At 46.1% G+C, this 24,951-nt stretch overlaps 2 protein-coding genes across 3 annotated transcripts in view; both read left to right on the top strand.

Annotated features, from left to right (window-relative positions):
- The window catches only part of OTUD7B (OTU deubiquitinase 7B), a 57,727-nt gene extending 45,118 nt beyond the window's left edge, over window positions 1–12,609 (top strand). For both annotated transcript variants that reach the window (XM_018046024.1, XM_018046025.1), the window contains 6 exons: window positions 3,095–3,207; window positions 4,897–5,024; window positions 5,297–5,446; window positions 6,026–6,140; window positions 7,075–7,159; window positions 8,380–12,609. In XM_018046024.1, the coding sequence (XP_017901513.1) occupies window positions 3,095–3,207; window positions 4,897–5,024; window positions 5,297–5,446; window positions 6,026–6,140; window positions 7,075–7,159; window positions 8,380–9,588 (1,800 nt within the window). In that variant the 3' untranslated portion in view covers window positions 9,589–12,609. The remainder of the gene's footprint in view (window positions 1–3,094; window positions 3,208–4,896; window positions 5,025–5,296; window positions 5,447–6,025; window positions 6,141–7,074; window positions 7,160–8,379) is intronic.
- On the top strand, window positions 14,911–24,774 carry MTMR11 (myotubularin related protein 11). Its single transcript, XM_013962450.2, is given in 18 exon segments — window positions 14,911–16,043; window positions 16,390–16,480; window positions 17,416–17,537; window positions 17,899–17,959; window positions 18,130–18,272; window positions 18,742–18,820; window positions 18,951–19,086; window positions 19,336–19,423; window positions 19,581–19,669; window positions 19,755–19,879; window positions 20,325–20,391; window positions 20,633–20,703; window positions 21,213–21,379; window positions 21,648–21,821; window positions 22,933–23,109; window positions 23,540–23,833; window positions 24,110–24,244; window positions 24,246–24,774. Coding segments are annotated over 18 exon segments (2,142 nt in total). The 5' UTR covers window positions 14,911–15,977; the 3' UTR covers window positions 24,303–24,774.

Below are 24,951 nucleotides of genomic sequence, written 5' to 3'. Positions count from 1 at the left end.
TAGATTTGATCACTTCAGACAGGAAAAGGCCAAACCAGATCATGCCATTAGTTAAGCAGACATGACAGCCACAGTCAGAGGATAGATACCAATTCCAGCTATATTAAACTCTTTATAGTTATTATTTTAAAGGTGGGGTTAGGAGCTTCCCTGGTGGCTCAGTGGTAAAGAATCTGCCTGCCAGTGCAGGAGACACAGGTTCGATCCCTGCTTTGGGAAGAGTCCACATGCCTCAGAGCAACTGAGTTCCTGAGCCACAACTACTGAGCCAGCGCTCTGGAGCCCAGGAGCAGCAACTATTGAAGCCCATGTGCCCTAGTCAGTGCTGTGCGACAAGAGAAGCCACCACCGTGAGAAACCTGTGCACCACAACTGGAGAGTAGCCCCCCTCGCTGCAACTAGAGAAGGCCCACGCAACATCAAAGACCCAGTAGAGCCAACAAAATAAACGGGGGTTACATGATGATGGTAGTTAGCCAGGAGACTCAGAAATTCTGAAATTCTGTTCTTGGTCAGCCACCTTTTCCCTCTCAAAGTCCCCAAATGGAAATACATGCCTCTCAATAGTAGATATTGAAGGAGTAGTCTTTTTACTCATTTTGCTCAACACGTTGAAAGTTCCATATGGGAATGAGGTAATTCTTTTAGCTTAGACGATTTATGGCACTATGGTGGGGGTGGGGAAAGGGAGGTGGACTGGGGAGCTACTTTTAGCCAGTACCAAACAAATTAAATTGGTTTTGATTTCCCAGGCCTCCCTGTTTTGTTGTTGAAAATGGTGGTAAAACCCGGTAAGAACGTTTTCAGCCTAGAAGGGTACACCACCTAGTGGCTGTGTGTATAGAAACAGCAGCGAAACTAGATGAGAGGAAGAGGGAGACAGAGCCTCGTGAATGTGTATCAGGGACCATTTATCAGAGTGAACAGAGCGCCCCATATATAAATTGTGCATTCGTCTTACTTTGAGTTGAAAGAAAAAGTTATAGAATTATACAAATTGAAAATAGCTTTGTTGTGTTTTTGTTGTTTTTATTATTAAAGTAAAATATGCTCACAATAGTTCTTTAATTCCTTTTACATTTGTTCTGATACTTCTCATGTTTCTAGTGTGATTCTTTCTACTCTGTCAATGTGTGTTTAAAGTATAAACTTGGGACTTCCCTGGTGGTCCAGTGGCTAAGACTTCGAGCTCACAATGCAGGGGCCCCAGGTTTGATCCCAGGCCAGGGATCTAGATCCCATGTGCTGCAACTGAGAGTCTGCATGCTGCAAAGAAGATCGAAGATCCTGAGTGCTGCAGCTAAGACCCCGTGTAGCCGAATATAAATAAATACTCAAAAAAAAAGTTTAAACTTTTCTAAACACTTATGTAGGCCAAATACAGTTAACAAGATAGACTTTCTTCCAAACCATCATATACATCCTAAAGCCAATGTAGTATTTTAAGACTATTTGTACTGTTTCTTCCACTGCTATGATAAAAATTATAGTTTTACAGAGCATGTATTTCTTGATTACTGATCACGTGGTAAGCACTAAGCATATTGCTTAAAACATGGTCCTGCCTTTTAAGAGTGGTAGTAGGAGATGGATATGTGAGTATATGATTACAGCAAAGTAACCAGTTACGACTTCTGTGATAGAAGTCTGTATAGCAGTTCAGCAGGGAGGGCACAAAGGAAGCGGTGAATGGCTGATGCACCAGGGAGATTTAGGAAAGGCTTCATAGAGGAATGATGCTTGAGTTCTTTCCTGACAGTTGAGAGATTATTCACCAGGTAGATATGGAGTGGGTTGTCTCAGGCAGAAGGCTGTTGAGGCAAAACCTAGACAAAAGCTCAGAAGTATAAAAGGACATGGTGCATTCAAGGAAGTGTGACTAACTAAATGGTATTAGGGGGGTAGGTCAGAGCCCAGGAAGTGGAGTCTTTATGCTGTCCTTAAAGAGTGCACCATTATCTAATAGATAATAACGATTCTTAAAAGAATTTGTAGCAGGAAGCAAACATCATCAGCTTTTTTGTTTTTCTTTTTAATTTTATTTTTACTTTATTTTACTTTACAATACCGTATTGGTTTTGCCATACGTTGACATGGATCTGCCACGGGTGTATACGAGCTCCCAATCCTGAATCCCTCTCCCACCTCCCACCCCACAGATTTTAATTTTAGAAAAATCTTTCTGGTAGCATTGTAGAAAATGGATCATAACAATGTATGACTAGAAGTAGTGAAACCAGCATCTATTACAGTAGCTCATGCTTAATAGTTATTGACTAAAAGGATCCTGGTGTGGAATGGGTGAAAGGAGAGGAGTCATCAGTAACTCCCTGGTAGTTCTAATGGGGTGTTTGAGTGATCGTTAGTGTTGCTTACAAAGGTTAGAAAACAGGAGGAGTAAGTTTTAGAAGCGGCAGAAGTTCCGTTTTGACAGAACAGAGTGTAAGGTAGTCATGGGCAGGTGACAGCCTTCAGTAGGCTGCTGGATGTGAACATAGAAATGAAGAGGAAGTCTGGGCTGGAGAGGAGGATATCTGAGTCCTGAGCATGTAGATAGCAGTAGATGAGATTATAATAGTAGAAGAGATAACCTGGATGGAACCAAGGCTAAAATTATTTGACACAACATCAATATTTTTAAGACAGAGTTCAGAGAGGTTGGAGAAAGTAGTGTTTTGTGAGCTGAAGGAAAAGAAAGTTTAAGGGGGAGATCAAATGCCACATGAGTGCTGAGAAAAATGAGAACTGAAGAGTTCACTGAATTTGGCCAATTAGAAGGTCACTGTCTTTAGCCAGTCAGTTAGGGGAAGTACTGTGTAGGGGTAAGGGGCATAGGCTGGAGGGCAGAAACAGGCTTGGTTACAGTGGGTTGGAAAAGAATGGAAGAAGTGTAAGGGTGATCATAGATTATTCTTTCATGGATCTTGACTATAACAGGGAGAAGAGACTGGACTTTGTGTACAAATTGTAAGACAAGTACTTACAAATTATAAGACAGGAGCATAGAGTGGAATAACACGAGTGAGTTGGAGCGGCTATTTCCTTTTGAACTTAGCCTCTAACTGCTTAATATACCTTGCTGTCTTTCACACAGTCGGGGCTGGTATACACAGAGGACGAGTGGCAGAAGGAATGGAATGAACTGATCAAGCTGGCCTCAAGTGAACCCCGCATGCATCTGGGTACCAATGGAGCCGGCTGTGGTGGGTAAGTGTGTCTAACTGGAGGAGCAGAAAGTAATCTTTGCTGAGTCTTCAGTGTCCAAAGAGTTCTGTCCTAAGAGGGCGTTGGACAGAAGGACAGGAGAGAAGCCACGACAAGGGCACAGAAGAGTGTAAGAGCGTGGGATGTTCTGGGAGCCACAGGTGGTTCAGTATTGCCAGAATACAGAATAGGTGATGCTGAATGATAGATGGAGCCAGGCAGTCCAGATTTTTGTGTGCCATACTGAGGAATTGAAACTGTATTCTATCCAGACTTTGGGAAACTGCAGGACAAGTGATTTGGTTCCTCAATAAATAAAGGCAAAGAAAAGAGAATTGTGATATTGATGGTATTGTGGACATCTTTAAAAATAGTCTTTATTTTTTAGAGATTGAAGCTGAAATATTCATGATTGAAATTATATATCTAGGATTTGCGCCAAAATAATCTGGTGGGGTGGAGTGGGTGTGGGATCTGATCCCTAGGGTAATATATCAAGGTCTAGGTGTAACAAGATTGACCATATATTTATGATTATTGAGGTTGAATGATGGGTATATGAGAGTTTAGTGTACTATTCCTTCTAGTTTGAGTGGGTTTAAAAATTTTTCTAAAGTAAAAAGTTAAAAAATATAACCTATCCAAACTTTATTGTGTATAAGAATAATTTGGGCTATCTATTTAAAATGCAGTGTTGGACCTCCACCCTAAGGAAGTACAGTTGCGTAGCCCAGAAATCTGCATTTGTAGCAAGCACCCAGTGTTGAATAAGATTGCTTTAGGGGGCAGGATTGGAGAAGGAAATGGCAACCCACTCCACTGTTCTTGCCTGGAGAATCCCAGGGACGGGGGAGCCTGGTGGGCTGCCGTCTATGAGGTCGCGCAGAGTCGGACACAATTGAAGTGACTTAGCAGCAGCAGCAGAAGCAGGGGGCAGGAAGCCACTCGGTTGTGAGTATGTGAGTAACAGGAACAAATTGATGTATTTGAGCACAGTGACAACCAAATGGATGATGAACTGGAGGGGAGTAATAATAGTCCAGGAAAGAGGGGGACATGGATATGAGCAAGAGTGGTGGCTGCAGATATGCCAGAGGAGGCACTTAAAAGGTGGAATTGGTCGGGCCAGGTGATTAATTGAAGATTCGATGTAAAGAACAGTAAATATTTCACAGATTTCTGATTAAGCTACTAAGTATTAGCCAATAGATGGGTGAGGCTGTTCTTCAAGTAAGGGAACATGAAGAAGGGATTTTTGTTTTCTTTCCTTTTTTGTTTTTCTTTTTTGATCGGACATGATGAATGTGACGTGTGGGTGGTTGTGGTAGGTAAAGTAATAAGCAGAATGAGGCTACACAGTTGTATATTGAGCTACTGGACAAAGAGAGTAGGGGAAGGTTGCTGAACCAGATAGGTATTAAGAGGGATTACTTCCCAATTCTGAGCACTGCTTTAACCCTCAGACTTTCACATTTCTTTTCTTGAATTTCTCCCTCTGTGAAATGGAGGTAGAAATAGCCACGCTAGTGTAAAATAATCATCTGTGTCTATGGCAGCCTTCAGAATGGAAAACAGGAAATGGACATTTTTTTTTCCTCTTTGCAGAACTGGTCTTCTGAGGTCTCTTGATTTGTTTTCTTCCCTCTCCCTTCCACTGCATCTCTTCCATTCTCTCCCCTCCTACAACTTTAGGGTGGAGAGTTCAGAAGAGCCTGTGTATGAGAGTCTAGAAGAATTCCACGTCTTCGTCCTTGCCCATGTGCTTCGGAGGCCCATAGTCGTCGTGGCAGACACCATGCTGAGGGACTCGGGGGGGGAAGGTGAGTCAAGCAGTCCTCACTCTACCCTGAGCAGCCCTGTCTGCAAGGGGGATATATGACCCTTGCGGAAAAACACGGTGTAAATTAGAACACAATTAAATGCACAATTCTCACAGAGTAAAGCAGTTGAGGTTAATTGATGAAACTTCTTAGGAAAGAATTATTAAACACAGGTTGGACTGAAAGGGGGCTTCAATTGACATAGTTGGGTGGAGAGATTTCCCACTAGGCAAGAATATAGCCTTAATAATAATCTTTGTGATTTCCTGCAGCATTCGCCCCTATTCCCTTTGGGGGAATCTATCTGCCCTTGGAGGTTCCAGCCAGCCAGTGTCACCGCTCCCCTCTGGTGCTCGCCTACGATCAGGCCCACTTTTCTGCACTTGTGTCCATGGAGCAGAAGGAGAATGCCAAGGAACAGGGTGCGGAATGCAGTGTCTGGGTCTCTGGTGTCTTGTGGTCTGCTTTATTTTCACTTAGAAGAACTGAAATGAGAGAGGATGTAGGAGGAAGGAACTGAGTGACGTGCAAGTCCAGAGTGTTGACGCTGTTTTCTTAAGCTCTAAGATAAACAGAGTTTTGTTTTGTTTTGTTTAAAAAAAAAAAAGGTTTTTGGAGAAAACTCAGCCCGTGTTCCCTGATCTGGAGTAAAGAAGCTTATACATTAAGGTCAAGAACTTTCCAAATGATACTTTGCTCTATTTGCCTTAATAATGACTTTGAATTCCCTGAATTCACTTTAATTGGCAGGAACATCATGGGTGCTAGCTGACTGGTGGGAATTCATGGAGATAAGTGGCCTAAATTGTGTTCTGAGTAAAGGGGAAACCTGCCTGTTATTTTTTTCTGCTAAGACAATTCATCATTAAGAACTGAGATGTGACTGTAGTTAGAGACCTTTGGTATAATTCAGCTGCCTTTTTACTGGAGTCAGTCTGTGTTCAGTTGCCTTCCTCTTTCCTCAGGAAGACTCCTTGATTATATGTGTTTTTCCTCCCCAGCTGTGATCCCACTTACAGATTCAGAGCATAAGCTGCTGCCTTTGCACTTTGCTGTGGACCCTGGAAAGGGCTGGGAGTGGGGCAAAGATGATAACGACAACGTCCGATTGGCTAGGTGAGGCGCGCCTGGCCTTTCCATCTGCTTTGTAGCTGCGATCTCTTCCACATGCGGTGTCTGTCTCCCGGGACTTTTCCTCAGCTCAGGGGCGAAGGTGGTCACATCCCAGTTCTAGTGTCTTTGGGAAGACGGAGAGGTGGGAGACAGAGTGGGCACCTGGACGCTGGCCACTGCTTTTTCTCCCCATGAAACAGAAGGGAATCCTGGCATGTGTTTATAGCATGAGGAGTGTTCTTACAGAACCCCAGAACAGTGGTCAGAGAGTCGAGATGATCAGATCACACTTCTCGCAGCCCAAACGAGAAGAGTTTTAAATAGCTGACCAAAATCATTTGCTCTAGACTTTTGCTTTTTTTTTTTTTTGGAACTTAAATGGCAAGAAAAATATGTTCCCCCCACCCCTACCCCCATTTCCCTGAAATTGGCTTCCTCCTGCTTCCACAGCTTTCTGTGAAGAGCTTAGGAGCGTAAAAGTTCCCTCCTCACCTCTTATCCAGTGCTGCCTTCTTTGGGCTCCTGAAACTGGAGCCAACTGAGAAGATGGGGTTAAAAAAAAAGAGTTTATGACTTTTTAAGTAAGTTCTCACCTAATTATCAAAAGCACCTTCTAAGTAATATACTGTTTCATAAATATTTCCTATTTTCCAGGCCCTGAGCTGGGCCCTTTCTCAATACTATTTTAATCTTCACAACAGCCCTACAGGATAGATATTATTATCTATACTCATTATCAACCCCTACTGAGTTTCAGGGAGGTTGAAGTGACTTGCTCAAGGTGATAAAGCTTAGTAATTGGTGCAGCCATAATTCAAATCAGCCCTGAGCTCCTAGCCATGTAGCCTTCTCCCACCCTGCCTCCCAACTGGATCGCACTGCTTTGCTTTTTAAAGGCCACAGTTCTTTGAAATTCTTTTTTTCCTCCTTTTCACAGTGTGATCCTATCCCTAGAGGTCAAATTGCATTTGCTGCATGGCTACATGAACGTGAAGTGGATCCCAGTGTCCTCCGATGCGCAGGTGAGGCTTCTCCCACTCCACCCTGGCATGCCCTCCTTTCCACGTCAGGGAGAACGAGGACGTCTGGTGGTGGTCTCCTTCCACGTCTCTTCTGGATAGTGGCTTATGATTCAATATTAGGAGTAACTGGAAAATACCAGATAAATTCCAAAAGAGGCTTTTTCTTGTCTTTCTACCTGTTAGTGCCCTTTGTTTTCTATATCTTCTCAACAACCAGGCTCTGCTTTCTGATACTAAACATATTCTTCAGGAAAAGTTTTCTTGAACTTGAGATTGTTATTACTTTGTTCTAAGCCCTCCGTACATAGACCTCTGTATTGGGCACTAGGAGAGACAGAATAGCTTAAAGAGCTCCTGATCTAGTAGGTTCTGAGGATGTCATTATCCATAGAACACAGGAGCAAGGGCCAACTGATGGACTCTGGTGCTGAATGTCTGAAAGTGGATGCAGAATGGTTAAGACTTGGGGTGGTTATTCAGAACTTCCTTGAGAGTAACTTTGGGTAGAATCTGGCATAGAGAAATTTATAATAAATGCCATTCTAGTGTCTACGGAATATTTTCTCACCTTACCCAGAGGCTATGTATTTGTATAGTTGCACATTGTTCTAGAAGAGCAAAATCCAGTCTTCATTTTGCTATCTCCTTATTACAGAAGGGCATCAGATTATAGGAGGTGAGATAAAGGCTAGACGTTAGATACTTTTTCCCCTGGTTCATGGGACAGCTGACGAGTTGGGGAAGGACAGTGCCCTCCCGGGTGACCCTTCCCCTCATGACAGCAGCGCTTCTCTGGAACCTGGCAGTCATTCCAAGGAAGGAGTTCATAGGGGTGTTACCACCCCTCTCCACATGGTTAATTCCTATAGCAACAGCTGCAGGAGGCCCCGTGAGCCAGGTGGATGGGCTGGAGGTTCCTGGGGGCTTCCTTCAACCTAGGCCAATTGAATAATAGTCAGCCATTTTTTTAAATTTAATTTTTAAAAATTAAAGTATAGTTGATTTACAATGTTGTGCCAATCTCTGCTGTACAGCAAAGTGACTAAGTTATACACATACAGAAATTCTTTTTTTGGTTATTCTTTTCCATTACGGTTTATCACAGGATCTTTTCCATTATGGTTTATCACAGGATATTGAATATAGTTCCCTGTGCCATACAGAAAGACCTTGTTGTTTATCTGTTCTGTATCTGTCAACCATCTTCTTGTCTCTTCCAGGCTCCACTGGCCCAGCCTGAGTCCCCGACAGCCTCAGCTGGAGATGAGCCCCGGTCCACACCTGAGTCTGGGGAGTCAGACAAGGAGTCAGTTGGCAGCAGCTCTGCCAGCAACGAGGGCAGCAAGCGGAAAGAGAAGTCAAAGCGAGATCGGGAAAAGGACAAGAAGAGAGCAGATTCTGTGGCTAACAAACTGGGCAGCTTTGGCAAAACCTTGGGCAGCAAGCTCAAGAAGAACATGGGAGGCCTGATGCACAGCAAGGGTTCTAAGCCTGGAGGGATGGGAACAGGTTCGGGGGTAAGCAGTGGCACTGAGACCCTGGAGAAGAAGAAGAAAAACTCACTGAAGAGTTGGAAGGGTGGCAAGGAGGAGGCAGCTGGGGATGGGCCTGTATCTGAGAAGCCCACACCTGAGTCTGTTGGTAATGGAGGGAGCAGGTATAGCCAGGAGGTGATGCAAAGCCTGAGCATTATGAGGATTGCAATGCAAGGGGAGGGGAAGTTTATTTTTGTTGGCACCCTGAAGATGGGTCACCGCCACCAGTATCAGGAGGAGATGATCCAGCGCTACCTCGCTGATGCTGAGGAGAGATTCCTGGCAGAGCAGAAGCAGAAGGAGACAGAGAGGAAGATCATGAATGGAGGGGTAGGGAGTGGGCCTCCTCCAGCCAAAAAGCCAGAGCCAGATGGCGGGGAGGAGCTGCTGACTGCCCCTCCAGCAGAATCCAAGGCAGTGGCATTCTCTGCTGGCTACCCTGGTGGCTTTACTGTCCCTCGGCCTTCTGGGGGTGGAGTCCACTGCCAGGAACCCCGGAGGCAGTTGGCAGGGGGGCCATGTGGGGGGAGCCTACCACCATATGCCACCTTCCCCAGACAGTGCCCTCCTGGGCGACCCTACCCCCACCAGGACAGCATCCCTTCTCTGGAGCCAGGCAGTCACTCCAAGGATGGAGCTCACAGGGGTGCACCGTTACCACCCCACTTCCGCGTGGCTGATTCCTATAGCAACGGCTACAGAGAGCCCCCTGAGCCAGATGGATGGGCTGGAGGTCCCCAGGGGCTTCCCCCAACCCAGACCAAATGCAAACAACCGAACTGCAGCTTCTACGGACACCCTGAGACAAACAATTTCTGCTCCTGCTGTTACAGAGAAGAACTGAGGAGAAGGGAACGTGAACCGGGTGGGGAGCTGCTGGTGCACAGGTTCTGAATGGGAAACCTTGGAGGGCAAGGGGGCTAAACAAAGAAAGTTAAGCTCAATTAATTGGCTTATAAGACCCAGCTCCCATGTTGATGGGGCGAATGCAGTAATGTTGGTGTGAGCCTGGCTAGAAACTCTTAAGTGTGTATACTCTGAAGAGCTGCCAGGCTGGCAAGAGCAGGTCAGGGCTGGATGGTGCCTCGAGGCTATACTGGTCCTTTGCCGATCTTGACTTGATGGTACTGAGAAGGTACAAGGGGAGAAAGACCATAATTGTGTGTTATAACACCTTGGGTCCATGCCAGGCCTAAGGGAAAGCGTAAGGGAAGATTCGGTGTGTGGGGGTGGGTAGGTGGGCAGAAGTCTGGGGGAGGAACTGGCAAAGGAGGTTCAGTCAATAAAAGAAAAAACAGACCAAAGTTCTTTTAGGTTGGAAAAAAGCACACGGTGGTGGAGTTGGGAGTGTGGAGGGAAACTGGGAAATTAGATTTGCTGTTGACTTGAATTAAGGTAGATGTTTAGTGTTGGATAAATTTTTCCTTCTGAAGGATCTGGAAAGACAAGGAAGAAATGTGTGCTTCTGGGTGCTTATTAGGAGGGGGATGGCTTAAATCGGTTTAGTGAGATGGCAAAGGCAAGAACTTAAAGGGGGAATCTTTTTCCTCTGAAGTTTGATTTCCTTCTAAACAGCCATCTGTCATCCCTTCTAGTTCTAGAGGAGGTTGCCGATTGCCCCCTATCTTTTCCTCATCCTTTTTGAGGGCTGAGCTCAGCTAAGAAGGTTGTGATTTTTTTTAAGACTTTAATTTTATTAAAAAAAAACAACAACAAAAACACAAAAAAAGTTCCCTCTGGGGAAGGCAAGAGAATGATAAGAGCAGCTGTGTGTGTTGAATTTTTTCCAGGTGAATTGGTACAGAGGTGATCTTTTTTTAACTACTAGCAATAACCACACATTTGAGTGCGCCTTGGGAGTGGGTGGGAGGAGGACAGACTTTTGGCCAGACTGTTTCAAACAAAACCAAAAACCTAAATAGAGCACTACCATCCTCTGCTGCTGCATTTCTGTAGAAAGCAACTTATTTTCTGGATTTTTTTTTTTTTTTAAGAAACAAAAAGACCCTACCAAGCAAAAAACATTTTAAAAAATGAGTTTTTCCCCTCCTATTTAAATGATTCTTTCTCCTTCCTCTCTACTTTTGGAGAATGAACTTAACATCCCGGCTTCTTTTGTTAAGCCATAGCTGACCTTAATCTGTGGTTAGTTTATTAAAATAATTAAAAAAATACTTTGTAAGAAGAGATATTTTTGATAATAGGACTGATGTTGAAACTTGGGGTAGGGGTTAGGGGCAATTTATAAAGAGGTAGCTAGAGAAATATATATTTTAGTGAACTATAACCACAGATCACAGATTACTCCCAATGAGCTGATCTGTCATTGGGTCTCCCTCCTCTCCCCAAACCATCCTTTTCCCCAGAGGGTGGGAGTGGGTCTGTGGACACGGTAGTGGGGGGAGCTCCTTTGCATTTTGCACAAAGCACAAGTCTGGACAGCCTGTGCTCTGGCCAGCACCATTTCTAAGAGCTTTAAACTGGAGGACCTATCCTGGGCCAATCTTCCCTTTTCTTTAAATTATTTCTTTCTGGGGGGGAAAAATCAACTATGCAATTGTATACACTCCTGGGTGCATATGAAGAAGGGGCATAAGTGTACTTAATGTGTCTAGAGTGTTAATTGGGGCTATTTTTCTGTATTTGGATTTCTCTTTTGAGGTGTGTACTCTTAAACCATCCTGTGGAATGTAATCCTCACATTTGATCCAAGGCAGACATGGGCTGGGGGGTGTGCGTTGGGGGGACTTGTGTTTGCCATATGTTGCTTCTGCCCAGTCAGGAAAGTTGTCATCCCACCTCCCCCTTGATAACAAAATCAGCCAAGACTGTCCTCTTCATTGGAACTGCTCACAATTTAGGAAGTTTCCTTTCTCCTCAACAAACTCGAAAAGCCACTTATTTTCTAAATCTGATTGTCGATTTAATAATTTCCATGGCTATTAATTCTTAGGCTTTTATTTGGAAATGGATGTGTTAAGGAAGCAATGAGGTCAAAGGAGATAGGTTCCAAAAGAGGGTATGTTTGTATTTCCAGGCAGGACTGGGGCTGGTGTGAGAGGAGCATTCCCTTCAGGGTCAAAACTTAAGGAGATGCCAAAAGCTCACTAGTCAAGATAAATACTGTTTTAATGCAGCATTTAAAAAAAATTAATGCAAAAAATCCATCATGAGCAAAATATCAAAATCTTTAAAACAGGATCCAGCAGGACTGGGGTTAGAGTGAGGGAAGAAAAGCTGAATTGAGCAAGGAGGAGTGGAATCTTGTCTTTATTTAAAATTTCAATACTTTATTCATTGTGGCTCTTTTTATATTAGTTTTGATTTTCAGAATATATTGTGTTAAAATAGCATCTTGGTCACTGGCTTTTGAGGCATCCTTAAATTTTGTGCCTGAAGTGAGTGCCTTGCTTACCTCACCCCGTGTCTGGGCTTAGAACAACACTGGTGAGACCACGACCATATGAACTTCTGTCGCCTAACATGCACCCAAACAACAAGTGACTCAAAGTCACACCTAGAATTTGCACAGCACACCTAGCTTTCCCGTAGGCATCCATCTATATCATAGGATTTTGGCCTGGACCAATAGGAATGGAAACAGACCAGGGATTTTCCCAGAGAATAAAACCAGGAAACTTTTAATTCTCCACTGGACTGCTGTGTTTGGATTTGATCTGTTATTAGAGTCTAGTTAATACTTTTGTTTTTAAAAACTGAGGACAAATGAACAAAAACGGAAACCTTGTGTCATGTTTGCTTTTGTTTTGATTTATAAATTGACCAACCCAATCCCTTTTGTCTTCTTTTCAAATAAAAAGGTGGAAATTCTGAGGGGTGCCCAAGGGGGTGAAAATGGTTTAAAAAAAGTGTGTGTGTGGGGGGGGTTTAGGTTATTTAGGCGCTATAGCTTTTTCATTAAGAATTATTTGTTTTTACTTTGGGAAGGTAACTTTATTGAGGCATTAAAAAAAGAAAATAACCTCTGCATTCTAAAGATGAGGGACCCTGAGTCAATGGATGTTTTTCTGTAGGGATGAGTAAATTCTGTTCTGCTTTATTTTTTGAGACGACTGTAGGATGGGAAGGTGGTGAAAAATTGCCTGGGAAATGGCAGTATTTGGGGAGGGAGTAGAAGAGGCAGCCTTGTGCAGTTACTGTGTTGGGGGAAGGGAGGAGACGGACATGCTCTCAAAAGGAGCCAGATTCCGTAGTTGGGGGTGTGGTTGAAGAGGGGAGGCAGGCCCCTCAATCCTAATTGAGGGATATCATCTCAGGCTTAAATAAGTGCACTTAGTTATTTTAACCCAAGGCACTGGGGTACCTACTGAGGTGGTTGTTGGAGAGGGGAGATTTTCAGGGCTTTTACTTTTCCCATTTTGATTTCAGACAGTGCTACCCCTTCTACCCACCCTAGATCCTCCATCTCAGCCCTGAAGGAGCAAATAGGTCTATAGGACATGCCTCCAGATTCCTCCTTTTAATTTATGCTGGTTTGATGGACAGTTACAAGATTTAACCAAACATTTTCCCCTCACACTGGATTCTACAGCAAAATAAAATGATATTAAAAGGTTTTTTTTTTTTTTTTTTTTTCAAAGATTCAGTCTCTTTATGGAGTGGTATGGTGTTCAGCTCAGTGCTCTGTGGGGCCTGAAGGGAAGTTCCTTCCCTTTGCTGTTGGCTGTTTCTTCTCAAGTGAAACAAGCTCACAGACCAACTAAACAAAAATCAGCAATGACTTTTTAGTGTATGTTTGGGAGTGATACTGAGCTGGAAAGGATGGAGCTGGTTTTGAATGATTTCTGAGAACCTAGCTTTTGCTATTCTTACCACTTTCTAAACAGCCACATGTCCAAAGTTCCAGTCACATTTTATCTTTCCCAATAAAGGCGTTTCAAAGATAATTGTCCCCAAGTTACTCTGACACCTCTGGACTCTGCATTCTCTTTTTTTCTCCAAGGAGTCAGAGCCCCAGGCCCACCACCACAGGTGAGAAGACAGAATTAGTAGTCCCTTCTCGTCCTGGAATCACCTGGACCACAGATTTTCCTAATTTCCTTTTCCCTCCAGGCCCTTCAACTACAGATTCAGTGACTCATACAGGCAGTCTGTTTCTTTCACTTTATAGAAATCACAGGCTGTTTTGCCCCCTGAATTTAAGTGGATTAACAGAATATTATGATACCCTCCTTGGAGACTTTCTCCACAACCCCTCCTTTTACTGGCCACTTGGGTAAGAGGTGCTAGAAAAGAGGAAGGGAAGCTGGCTGCCAGTAGCGCAGAGGAGCGGGGGTGGGGAGGACCTTGGCCTCTTTCTGTGCTTATAACTGGATCTATGATTCATCTTGTGAGTCACTCAGCTCCACCTCCTTCCTCTAGCAGCCCCTCCCAGCAGCCTTCACTCCTGGCACAAACCTGCAACCAGACCAGGATTCTGAAAATGGAAAAATCTGATACAGACCCTTGCCTCTCCACCCTTCCTTCCATCCACTAAACCTCCACTGGGTGTGTGGCGGGTGGTCGGAGGGGGAGGTGTCCTCCTGTTACTTAACACTTAGCTGCTGTCCCCTTTGCATTCCTAGTTAGGTGCTGATCTAAGTCACCCATCTTTTTTCTGGCTCTGATCTTCCCCCATCCCCCCTCATGTTTTCTCTATTCTGCTGTTCCTACACCTCAAGTATTAAAGAATAGAATGAGGCTCTTGACTGAAGGGTGGTGGGGAGAAGGAAAGTGGATAATGGATTTTTAAATTGTGGTACACACCTTTTTCTATTGCCACAGCCCTTGGGAAATATTTTCTTCCCGTGAGGGATTGAGGCTGATGGAATGCAGGTGGGGGTGGGGAATGTAGCAGCTTTTAGGACTTCTAGAATCAGGCTTCTGGGACGCCTTCCTAGCAGGTGTATGCCTCTTTGTTCCAGATGGACTCCCTGTCTCACAGTATCTTCACTATTTCCACAGTTGCAGCCAAGACAGGGAACTTTTCAAAACTGAGGCCGGAAGGGTGTGTGTGCTGGGGGAGGAGAGTTGAGTGTCACTCTGGAAAACTGGGGACCCCACCTAAGGACTGCTGCCTCTGTACAAACTCAAAATCAATAAAACAGCAGCTCAGTAATTCCTTCCTTTGTACCTTCTTTTGTCTTTTTCGTATCTAAAGGTAGATTTTGCATACCTACCCTAGTTACTGTTCCTTTACTTCCCTCCTACAGCCCTCCCCACCCATCTTTGCTTCTTGGGTTTCAAGGGGGAGGGCTGGGGGATGGGACTGTTGCACTGAGCAGAGAGGGTTCCAGCCCTCAGCTTTCAAAGTCCTTAACATGAATCATTAATTTGGAGATCTGATGTCTGGGCTGGAGGGAGGGCTCCTGTACCTGGAATGGGTTCTAGTTTCCAACTGTTTGGATGGGTGTGTGTGTGTGTGTGAGATTAAGGGTGTGTGTGTGATTAAGTGTTTAGATCTTTTCTTTGGGCCTCCCACCCCCAGCCACAGAACTTGCACGCACCTGTACCTGTGTCAGCATCCTGCAGATATTTCAGTTTCTCTCCCTACTCTTCCACTGCACCCTTCATATGAGATGTTTCACACTCTGGAGAAGGATATACAAAAACACTCCTCTCGCCCCCATCCCAGTTCTTGGGCTTCCCCAGGCAAAAATCCCAAGGGCCAATTTCCATTTATTTCTTCTCAACTACTTTAGTTCAGACTGTCAGGAGAGGTTGTAAGGAGGCCTGAAGTACCTTTAATCATTCCTCACATCCCCTTAAAGAAGACAAAAACAGCTTCCCAGGGAAGCCATCAGTGAGAGTCCAGGGAAGTGGCCCAAATGATTCCAGTTTAATACTTGTCATTACTGCTTCCCTCAAATAGTCTCCAAAGCTCATGAACAGAAAGAGGATAGGATCTGGGTTTGGAGTAAAGAAGGGAATGTGGTTTTCTCAGTTCCCCAATTTTTCCTCACCTTTCTTAGGCTCTTCCACTTTCTCTCCACTTTTCCAAAATTGTGTGTCTTCTCCTTTAAGGGGCTGGGCATCTCTTCCGCCCTCTCCAGAGTCGACTGAAGTTTCCGTGGAGCCTTCTCTAGCTGGACTGGACACACCTCTCAGAAGACCCCAAATCGTGCTCCTTGCACCTCAAGTGCTCCTTTCCCTTGAATCTTCCTCCTGCCCTTCTCCCTGACTTCCCTCCTGCTAGCTACAGGATTCAGCCTCTCCCCAAGGGGCTTGAGCATCCTCGAGGTTTTCCACCCTTGACCGCTCCATCCCCGGATGGAGCCAGAGAAATGTGGTGGGGGGGCCGGGGCCAGAGTTTCAACATCGCCCCCCAGAAGGAAGAGCCAGAGATGGGGGTAAGGAGAGGAAAAGGGCTTGGGGGAGGGGTTTGTCATCTAGAGGGTGCGAATGGGGATGATGTGGAGAAAGAGAAGAATCCAGAGGAGGCGGAGGGTATTTCTCATATCAGCCTCTGGTTGACAGTGCTTGGTCTTTTTTGCAGTCTCAAGTTCATTGTCTCATTATCCATTAACCAGCCCCTCCCTCCCTTAACTATCTGCCAACGCCTGTCCTGAGCTCTCCACAGCCACTGATCTCAGTTTCTCCTGAGAGTCTGAGTGTAGGCCTCCAAAGGTGGCTGCTGAAGTAACCCCAGACTCCAGGACCAGAGAAGCTTGGGGATTAACCCTACACCCTTCACAGCTCTCTGGACCGAAGTCTGTCCAGGGGACTGGGATGCCAGAGCCCAGGAGTCGTCAGCTGGGCAGCTGCCTGGCCTCTGGAGGCCTCCCAGGTAATAATGCCTTCCCAATACTTCTGATTTCCAGACTGTTCCAAATTTCACCCTCCTCAAACCCTGTTTCAAACCTCACTAAAGATACCTCTGTATTCCTCTTCTGGTTCAAAGTGCTTTTACCTGAGATTTGCTCGGTTCTCTGCCTAGGGCTGGTTGGAGCTTGATGGTCCCTCTGTTTTCTTGACCCTGTTACTCCTCTCATTTACTTATTCAAAAATATTTGAGGGCCTAAAATCTCTCCTCCTAAGTTTTCATTCTTGTGGGGTTAGGGAGGAATCCTAGTCTTTCCTCTTTAGATTCTCCTGTCTGTTGCTGAAAAACTGGCCTCTGTTCACCTATGCTGAATAGAAAGAGCTTTAAAGGAGACAGAGCTTTAAAGGAGTAGAAAAGAGTAGCTTTATTACTTTGCCAGGCAAAGGGGGCCGCAGCAAGCTAACGCTTTCAAGACTGTGCCCTTCCCCTTCCTGGGAAGTTGGAAGAGGTCTTATAGTTTTAAGGTGGGAAAATGGAACTGAAGATAAGGATCAGGGTTGATGTAGCCTTTATTCTTCTCTTAGAGTCACTGGAATAATTAGGGCTGGCTTTGGGTCACTCCAGAACAGGTTCTGGTGGTCCTCGAGGTCATCGTCCTATGACATTCTTTCTGGAAAGAAGGATGCTCCCAGAGGAAAGGAGTGTTAGGGAAAGTTGTCTTGGAGGGGTAAACATCAAGTAGCCAGAAGGCAATCATTTTCAGAGTGTAATTAAGCAAGAAAGAGAAGGAGAACAAACATGGGTAGGTTGAGTGAGTGGAGAGAATAAAGGCTGCATAAGGGCTAACAGTGGAGTGCCTCAACTAGTTTCTGCTACAGAATGTCTGAGAGGAGTGTGTGTATACGAGTGGGGGCAACCCTGCGAACAGTCATAACCTGGCTTCTCTTCTTGCCCTGCAGGGGAGCAGATTCTAGCATGGGCCCCGGGGGTGAGGAAGGGGCTGGAACCTGAAATTCCTGGAACCCTGATCTGCAGCAACTTGAGGGTCACCTTCCAGCCCCGTGGATGGCAGCGGAGTCAGGTGAGAAGGTTAGGGCAGTGGAAAGGACAACTACTGGCAAGTGGAAAGGGAGTCTAGAAGATTTAGACAAACATTATAGAAGTGAGAGGCTGCTAAGTCACTTCAGTCATGTCTGACTCTGTGCGACCCCAGAGACGGCAGCCTACCAGGCTCCTCCGTCCATGGGATTTTCCAGACAAGAGTACTGGAGTGGGGTGCCAGTGCCTTCTCCGAGAAGTGAGATAGTTATGCTTAAAAGGCTGCCTTCTAAGAGTATCAAGGATTGTCATTGGGAAGCATCTCTAGGGAGGTTAGGGCTGTCAAGGTAGGACAATGAACGAGACTTCAGATTTCTTTAGCGTCAGTCATGTGCTTCCTCTAGGAGACTCCCCTGAGCAGTGAGTATGATTTTTCCTTGGCCAACATTGGGCGATTAGAGGCTGGTAAGTGTGGCGGTTTGGTGAACGGGCTCACTGTGGGTGCTGGAACCCTTCCTCATCCTTCCTCTATTCTCAGAGGACAGACTGAGTGGATGGAGTGGGATGGGCTGGAAGAGTTCCTCCTAGAGGGACCCTGATCCATGGCTATACCACTCTTTAATTCTTGACTTCAGTGAATGGCCCGTCCCGAGTCCAGCTCCTCCGTCCAGGGTCCCTGCTTAAATTCATCCCTGAGGAGATTCTGATTCACGGCCAAGACTTTCGACTACTCAGAGTTGGTTTTGAGGCTGGAGGACTAGAGCCTCAGGCCTTTCAGGTAAGAGGTCTCCAACCCAAGAATCCCTCCTCCCCTTAGAATCTTAGGATCCTTTCCTTGGCAATCCCCAGTAGTCCCATCTCTCAAGATCCCTCTCATCATTCTCTCTGCTTCTCTCCTCTAGGAAAAACTAAAATTAGAGTATGGTGAAAGTGAAGGCTTGAGTTCTAGCCCAGCATTGCCAATTATCAGGAGTATAACTGTGGACGAGTGTCTTCCTTTGAAAAACAGGAAGGGTTGGACAAGATTCTTCCCAAGATTCCTCCCAGCACTACCATTCTGTCATTTTGTGGTTCTAAATGTGTTCTCCTGACTCCAGTTCTCATGACCAGTGGAAGCTCCCTTAGTTAGGGACTGTCTTCGCTTTTCTTCTCTATTAGTGGCCGAGATGGTGAAACAACATATGAGCCTTATTGCCTCCTTTTCACTTTAGTGTGAAGCAAAGGATGGGCTGTCGTTTCTTCTACAGGTGACCATGGCCATTGTCCAAGCCAGAGCTCAGAACAGTCCAGCCCAACAGTATGCAGGGATAACCCTGAGCAAGGCTGGTGAGTGAGGGTGCTCTGGGGTAAAGAAAGGGTAGAGTCTGAAAAGCAGAAGCTGGCTGGAGACAGAAGAGCTAAGCTGTCTTTGGTTCTTCTTCCTCCTCCTCTTGTGCCGGCTGACCTCCTGCCCTAGGCCAGAGTTCTGACTCCAGAAAACCACCTATTCCCCTCTTGGAGACAATAGAAGACTGGGAGACTGAGCGGAAAAAGCAGGCAGCCAGGGGCTGGAGGGTCAGCACCGTCAATGAGAGGTTCGACGTAGCCACCAGGTGATGCCCCAGTCCACCCAACCCCGTGGTGCGCCATCAATCTTCTCATGCTACTCTGATCTTCTAAAACTTGGGACTTCCCTCAAACTCCAGACTCCAAGGACATCCACAAAGCTAGCCCCATTATCCCCTAGATCTCTAAACCTGAGATCCTTCAGAAAGATCCCCTCCTAAGCAACTTCCTTATAACAGGTTGGCATTGTATTGAGGTCACTGGGCCATGCTGTGACATAACTCTCAATTTCACAGCCTCCCTCGTTACTTCTGGGTCCCTAACCGAACGCTGGACAGTGAGGTCAGGAGAGCATTTGGCCACTTCCATCAGGGCCGTGGACCGGTCAGTGTGGGGATGATGGTAATATTTGGGGATTAGAGGGTCATGGGAGGTTAGCGGTCACTGTGAAGGGAGGGGATCCCTGAGGTCAGTGTTGGGGCAAGGGTAGGGTGGGGCTAGGATTTTCTCCCTCAGTGATCCTTATCTCATCCATGTGAAGCGCCTGTCCTGGCATCACCCTGGGGGCAGTGATCTTCTTCGTTGTGGGGGCTTCTATACAGCCAGTGACCCCAACAAGGAGGATATCAGGTGAGGGGAGGTTTGATAAGCAGAATCAAGGGTTAGATGTGAGGGGCAGACACCTTCCCTTACTTTTTGATTCCCTTCCCTCCAGAGCAGTGGAGTCCATGCTTCAGGCTGGGCATTCAGACGTTGTCCTTGTAGACACCATGGATGAGCTGCCTAGTCTTGCAGATGTCCAACTTGCCCACCTGAGGCTGAGAGCCCTCTGCCTGCCTGGTGAGATAAACTTTGACCCCTCACCCCACCTCTAGGTCTGTTGACCCTAACCTGGTTTAACCCTTTTGCCTGATATGGATGAGAACTCCTTCAGCCCAATAATCCTTCGTTTTCCACTCAACTCCCATTTCCCACAGACTCTGATTTCCTGTCTTCCTGATCCCAACATTTTTGTTTTTTAAGGCAGCTTTATTGAAATATAATTTACGTACCATAAATTCACCCTTCACCCATCTTGAGTGCACAATTCAATGCATTTCATTGTATTTACAATGTTGTACAACCATCACAACTTAATTGTAGAAACCTCATAGCCATTTATAGTTACTTCTCATTCCTTTCCCCATAAACAACTACTACCCAACTTATTACCCCTTAATTCTGGACCCTGAATCCCCAGTTCTCCTGATCTCTTTGCTCTTCTGACTTCTCTGCACTCTCTCAGATTCATCTGTGGCTGAGGATAAATGGCTCTCAGCTCTGGAAGGAACACGATGGTTGGACTACACCAGGTACTCCATCTTTTTCTGGCATGATTTATAATTCAAACTTCTGTTAACTTGGACTCCTCAGTCTTCCATTAACTCTTCTCCTTGGTTCCCCAAGAAGACTGTTATTTGTTGCTCTTAGAAGGCGGCGGGGGGGTGGGGGGTGCACGGGCAGGAATTGGGAGTCTGCCCCCATAGTATCCCATGACCCATCACTCCCTTCCTCTAGGCCTATTGTTCTCCTCTTCCTCGCCCACCCCTCCAGGTCTTGTCTTCGAAAGGCCAGTGACATCTCAGTCTTAGTGACATCCAGGGTTCGCTCTGTAGTACTTCAAGGTGAGTTTCTTGGGCCAACCCACTCCATTCCTTGCCTTTTTTCTTTACTCACCTGACTGGATTCTGCTCAGGGAGGTCTAGAGTTTGCTTGTCCCCTTCCAGTGCTGGCATCCTCTCTTGTTTAACTACTCGTGTTTCAGGGCTACTTCTGCCTCCCCATTAAGCTTGTGGTCCCTAACAGAGGGCTTCTCAGCCTTCTGTTCCTGTCCTTCCATCAGTGGATGGGGGCTTGGATTGGGGGCTGGGGAAGGAAAATGAGGAAAACTGGTTTGGCATTTGATTCTGCTTCCTACATGTGAAGCTGGGTATTTCTTGGTGGAGTGTATGAAGTGAATCACTCAAGGTCTTTGTTTTTTCTTCACTTTTATGTGCCCTCTCAATCCTACCTACCCAAAACTTTCCCCCTCTGTGCCTCTTACTTCCTCCTGCCATGTTTCCTTTTCTCACTCTCTTCTGCCCTAGTTTCTTGGTCTTTCTTTCTTTGTCCCTTATCCCTCTTTATCACCCAGAGCGCGGTGATCGTGATTTCAATGGCCTCCTCTCTTCACTCGTCCAGCTGCTTTCAGCCCCTGAAGCCCGAACACTGCTTGGCTTCCAATCATTAGTCCAACGAGAGTGGGTGGCAGCTGGACATCCTTTCCTGACCCGACTTGGGGGATCTGGGGCCAGTGAAGAGGTGAGAATGTTTGGGGAGGGTGTTATTAAGAAGTACAGGGATGAGAAAATGACATACTAAAATCCACTGGAGGTGAATTAGGTCCAAATTAGGTCTGAGGTTGGGCTGAGCTTGAAAGGAGATCCAGATGAGGGACTCGTCTCAACTCAACTCAACCTCAACTGATTTCCACCCCCTGACCTCTTTAGTGTCCCCATTCCCACGTCACTTACCCGCTCCATTTAAGTCCCCACACACCCTTCCAACCTCTTAATTTCCCTCTTCTCAGGCCCCAGTGTTTCTCCTCTTCCTTGACTGCGTCTGGCAGCTCCTCCAGCAGTTTCCAGCTGAGTTTGAATTTTCTGAGTTCTTCCTTCTTGCTCTTCATGACAGTGTCAGAGTTCCTGACACCCTTACATTCTTGAGAGACACCCCCTGGGAGCGTGGAAAGCAGAGTGGACAGGTCAGTGACTTCCATTTTTGGCTTTCCCCTACCCATTAAGTACTCTCTGGGAGTTTCCTGGTGGGCTAGTGGTGAGGATTCTGGGCATTCACTGCCATGGCCCAGGTTCAATTACTGGTCGGGGAACTAGGATCCCACAAGCTGTTTAGTCAGCAAAAGAACTACTCTCTGAAGTTTACTCTTGAATATGAAAAGTGGTCTGCGGGTGGGAAAGGGGGAGGAGGTTGGTGCTTTCTTTCAGGACTGGACTTTCACCCTACATCTGATTTTCTTTGTGTGTGGCTGTGCTGGGTCCTCATTGCTGAGTGGGCTCTTCTTTCAGTTCAGTTCAGTCGCTCAGTCATGTCCGACTCTTTGCGACCCCATGAATCGCAGCACGCCAGGCCTCCCTGTCCATCACCAACTCCCGCAGTTCACTCAGACTCACGCCCATCGATTCAGTGATGCCATCCAGCCATCTCATCCTCTGTCGTCCCCTTCTCCTCCTGCCCCCAATCCCTCCCAGCATCAGAGTCTTTTCCAATGAGTCAACTCTTCGCATGAGGTGGCCAAAGTACTGGAGTTTCAGCTTCAGCATCATTCCCTCCAAAGAAACCCGGGGCTGATCTCCTTCAGAATGGACTGGTTGGATCTCCTTGCAGTCCAAGGGACTCTCAAGAGTCTTCCCGAACACCACAGTTCAAAAGCATCAATTCTTCGGTGCTCAGCTTTCTTCACAGTCCAACTCTCACATTAGTTGCAGCAAATTCTCCAGTTGTGGTGCATGGAGTTCTCATTGTGGTGGCTTCTCTTGTTGTGAATGGGCTCTAGGGTGTGCAGGCTTCAGTAGTTGTGGCGTGTGGGCTCACAGTAGTTGTGACTCCCAAGCGCTAGATCACAGGCTCAACAGTCATGGTGCTCAGGCTTAGTTGCTTCAAGGTAGATGAGATCTTCCTGGACCAGGGATTGAACCTGTGCCTCTTGCACTGGCAGGTGGATTCTTTACCACTGAGCCACCAGGGAAGCCTTACATCTGATTCTTAGAATAAGATGAGTTTCACGATTTATCTCTAAACTGGGGGAGGATTATATATTTTTGTTTAACCTTCCTCTTCTTGTTTCCTCTGTCTAGTTCAACAACTATACACAAGTCTATACCCCTGGGTTCCCAGGGGCTGGGAACTCTATTAACCCACAACTATCTGTCTGGGACTGGAATTTACGCTACAGCAATAAACAAATACTACAATTCTGTAATCCTGGCTATAACCCAGAACACTGCCCAGATTCCTGGCTCCCTAGACAGCAGGTAAAGTGTCTGAAGTTCCTAAATTCCTTTGATTTTTTTCACAGGCTCATCCTATTAGATGAGGAGAAGTGATAGGGTCTGAGTTCCTCATTCCCCTTCTGGTGTCATTTATAGTCCTAACTGTCCCCAGGAAGACAGAAATCCTAAAAATCACAAATGGCATCGTTTTTGGTCCTCCTCATCCTTATTAGTCTTCCTGTCTCATGCACACATTTTTATGTTTCCTTAAAATCAACTTTAATCAGTCCTGAGGCCTAGTTTGAAGTCTAATAAGGAGAGCAGATAAAGTGTTCTCAGGGGAAGGCTTGTAGTTTGATAACTGGTACAGTGTGCAGTGGGTGACAGCTGGACATTCCTTCATGACCCAGTTTGGGGAAACTGGGGGTCATCAGGTTTCTAGGTTGCCAGTTGATTTCCTGTTCCTCCTTAGCCAAGCTTCATGGTTCCTGGGCCCCCCAGTTCCGTGTGGCTCTTCTCTAGAGGGGCCCTGACACCCCTGAATCAACTCTGTCCTTGGCGGGACAGTCCCTCCCTGCTGGCAGTCTCTTCTCGTTGGCTCCCTCGACCTGCTATCTCTTCTGAAAGCCTGGCTGATCAGGAGTGGGGGCTCCCCTCACACTGGGGAGCTTGCCCTTTACCCCCGGGACTGCTGCTGCCTGGATGTCTGGGACCCCAGATCAGGCTCTGGAGACGCTGCTACCTGAGGGGAAGGCCTGAGGTCCAGGTGAGAAGGGAAGACAAAAATTGGGAGTGGGAGAAGGGGTCTGACTTCTGAACCAGATGTTCTAGGAGAAACCAGATGTTTCCAGGAGGCAGAAGGGCAAGGGTTTGGGGGACTGGGAAGTTAGATACCATTCCTATTGGTATCAAAGTGGATAGATTTGGGAGTATGGGAAACTGCTTCTGGCTTATATCAAGTGGAACCTAGGGGATAGCTGGAGGAGGAAAGGGAACTAAGAGAATTAAGGATCCTCTCTGCCTCTCTTCACCCTCTTCCCAGATGGGCCTCTCAGCTCCCACAATCTCTGGTCTCCAGGAGGAGCTATCCCATCTTCAAGAGTTATTAAGGAAATGGACACCACGAATATCTCCCGAGGATCACTCCAAGAAAAGAAACCCAAATACCATTCTCTCCCAATCCCGTTGAAATTGCTGGCTTTCTCATGGGCAGGGCAGAGGGTGGCCTGGGGTGAGGGAGAGTTTTGTCTAATCCTTGGGTTTTTCTTATCTGGTCTTGCTGCCTCAGCTTTCATAAACAAGATCACTGACCTGAGTTTCTATTGAGGATGAGTGGTGCTAACCTTATCCAACTCTTATCCTGCCTTGTTTGGTTTAAACAGTTCTTAGCATTTGAAGAATTAAGAAACAACAACAATCCAGAAGACTGCCTCTCTTTTTCAGGGCAATTCCATGTCTTTGGGATGGAAATTTTGGATATTGCGCTGGTAAATTGTGATAATCAGATAATACTGTTTATCAGTGCCAACAAGATGGCCTACAGACCTCCTTCTCACCTCCTCTTGCTGCTTAATTCCAATTTCTATTTCTTCCCTTATAGTTTTCTATGGGTATGGAATATACACGGGACACCCTATCTCTTCCAATTATATATTTTCATTGTGACATTTCTATTTAAGGAGTTCATTAAAGCACAATATTTATACACGCCGCTGGCATTGTGTCTGATTAAAGGAACCTTAGGTAAGGGAGTGGTGGGAGAGGAGGGAAAGGAATGTGACCCACGAAGGGACGGTACCGACCATATTACTGCTAAGGAAGTAAGGGGCTGGGCTGCGTGAGGCGCTGCAGGATTCACAATTTAAGGTCCTCTCTTCCGTGTAG

Source organism: Capra hircus, chromosome 3 (assembly GCF_001704415.2).
Source record: "Capra hircus breed San Clemente chromosome 3, ASM170441v1, whole genome shotgun sequence".
In the NCBI taxonomy this organism is placed as follows: Eukaryota; Metazoa; Chordata; class Mammalia; order Artiodactyla; family Bovidae; genus Capra; species Capra hircus.
This window is presented reverse-complemented; position numbering and strand designations above follow the sequence as displayed.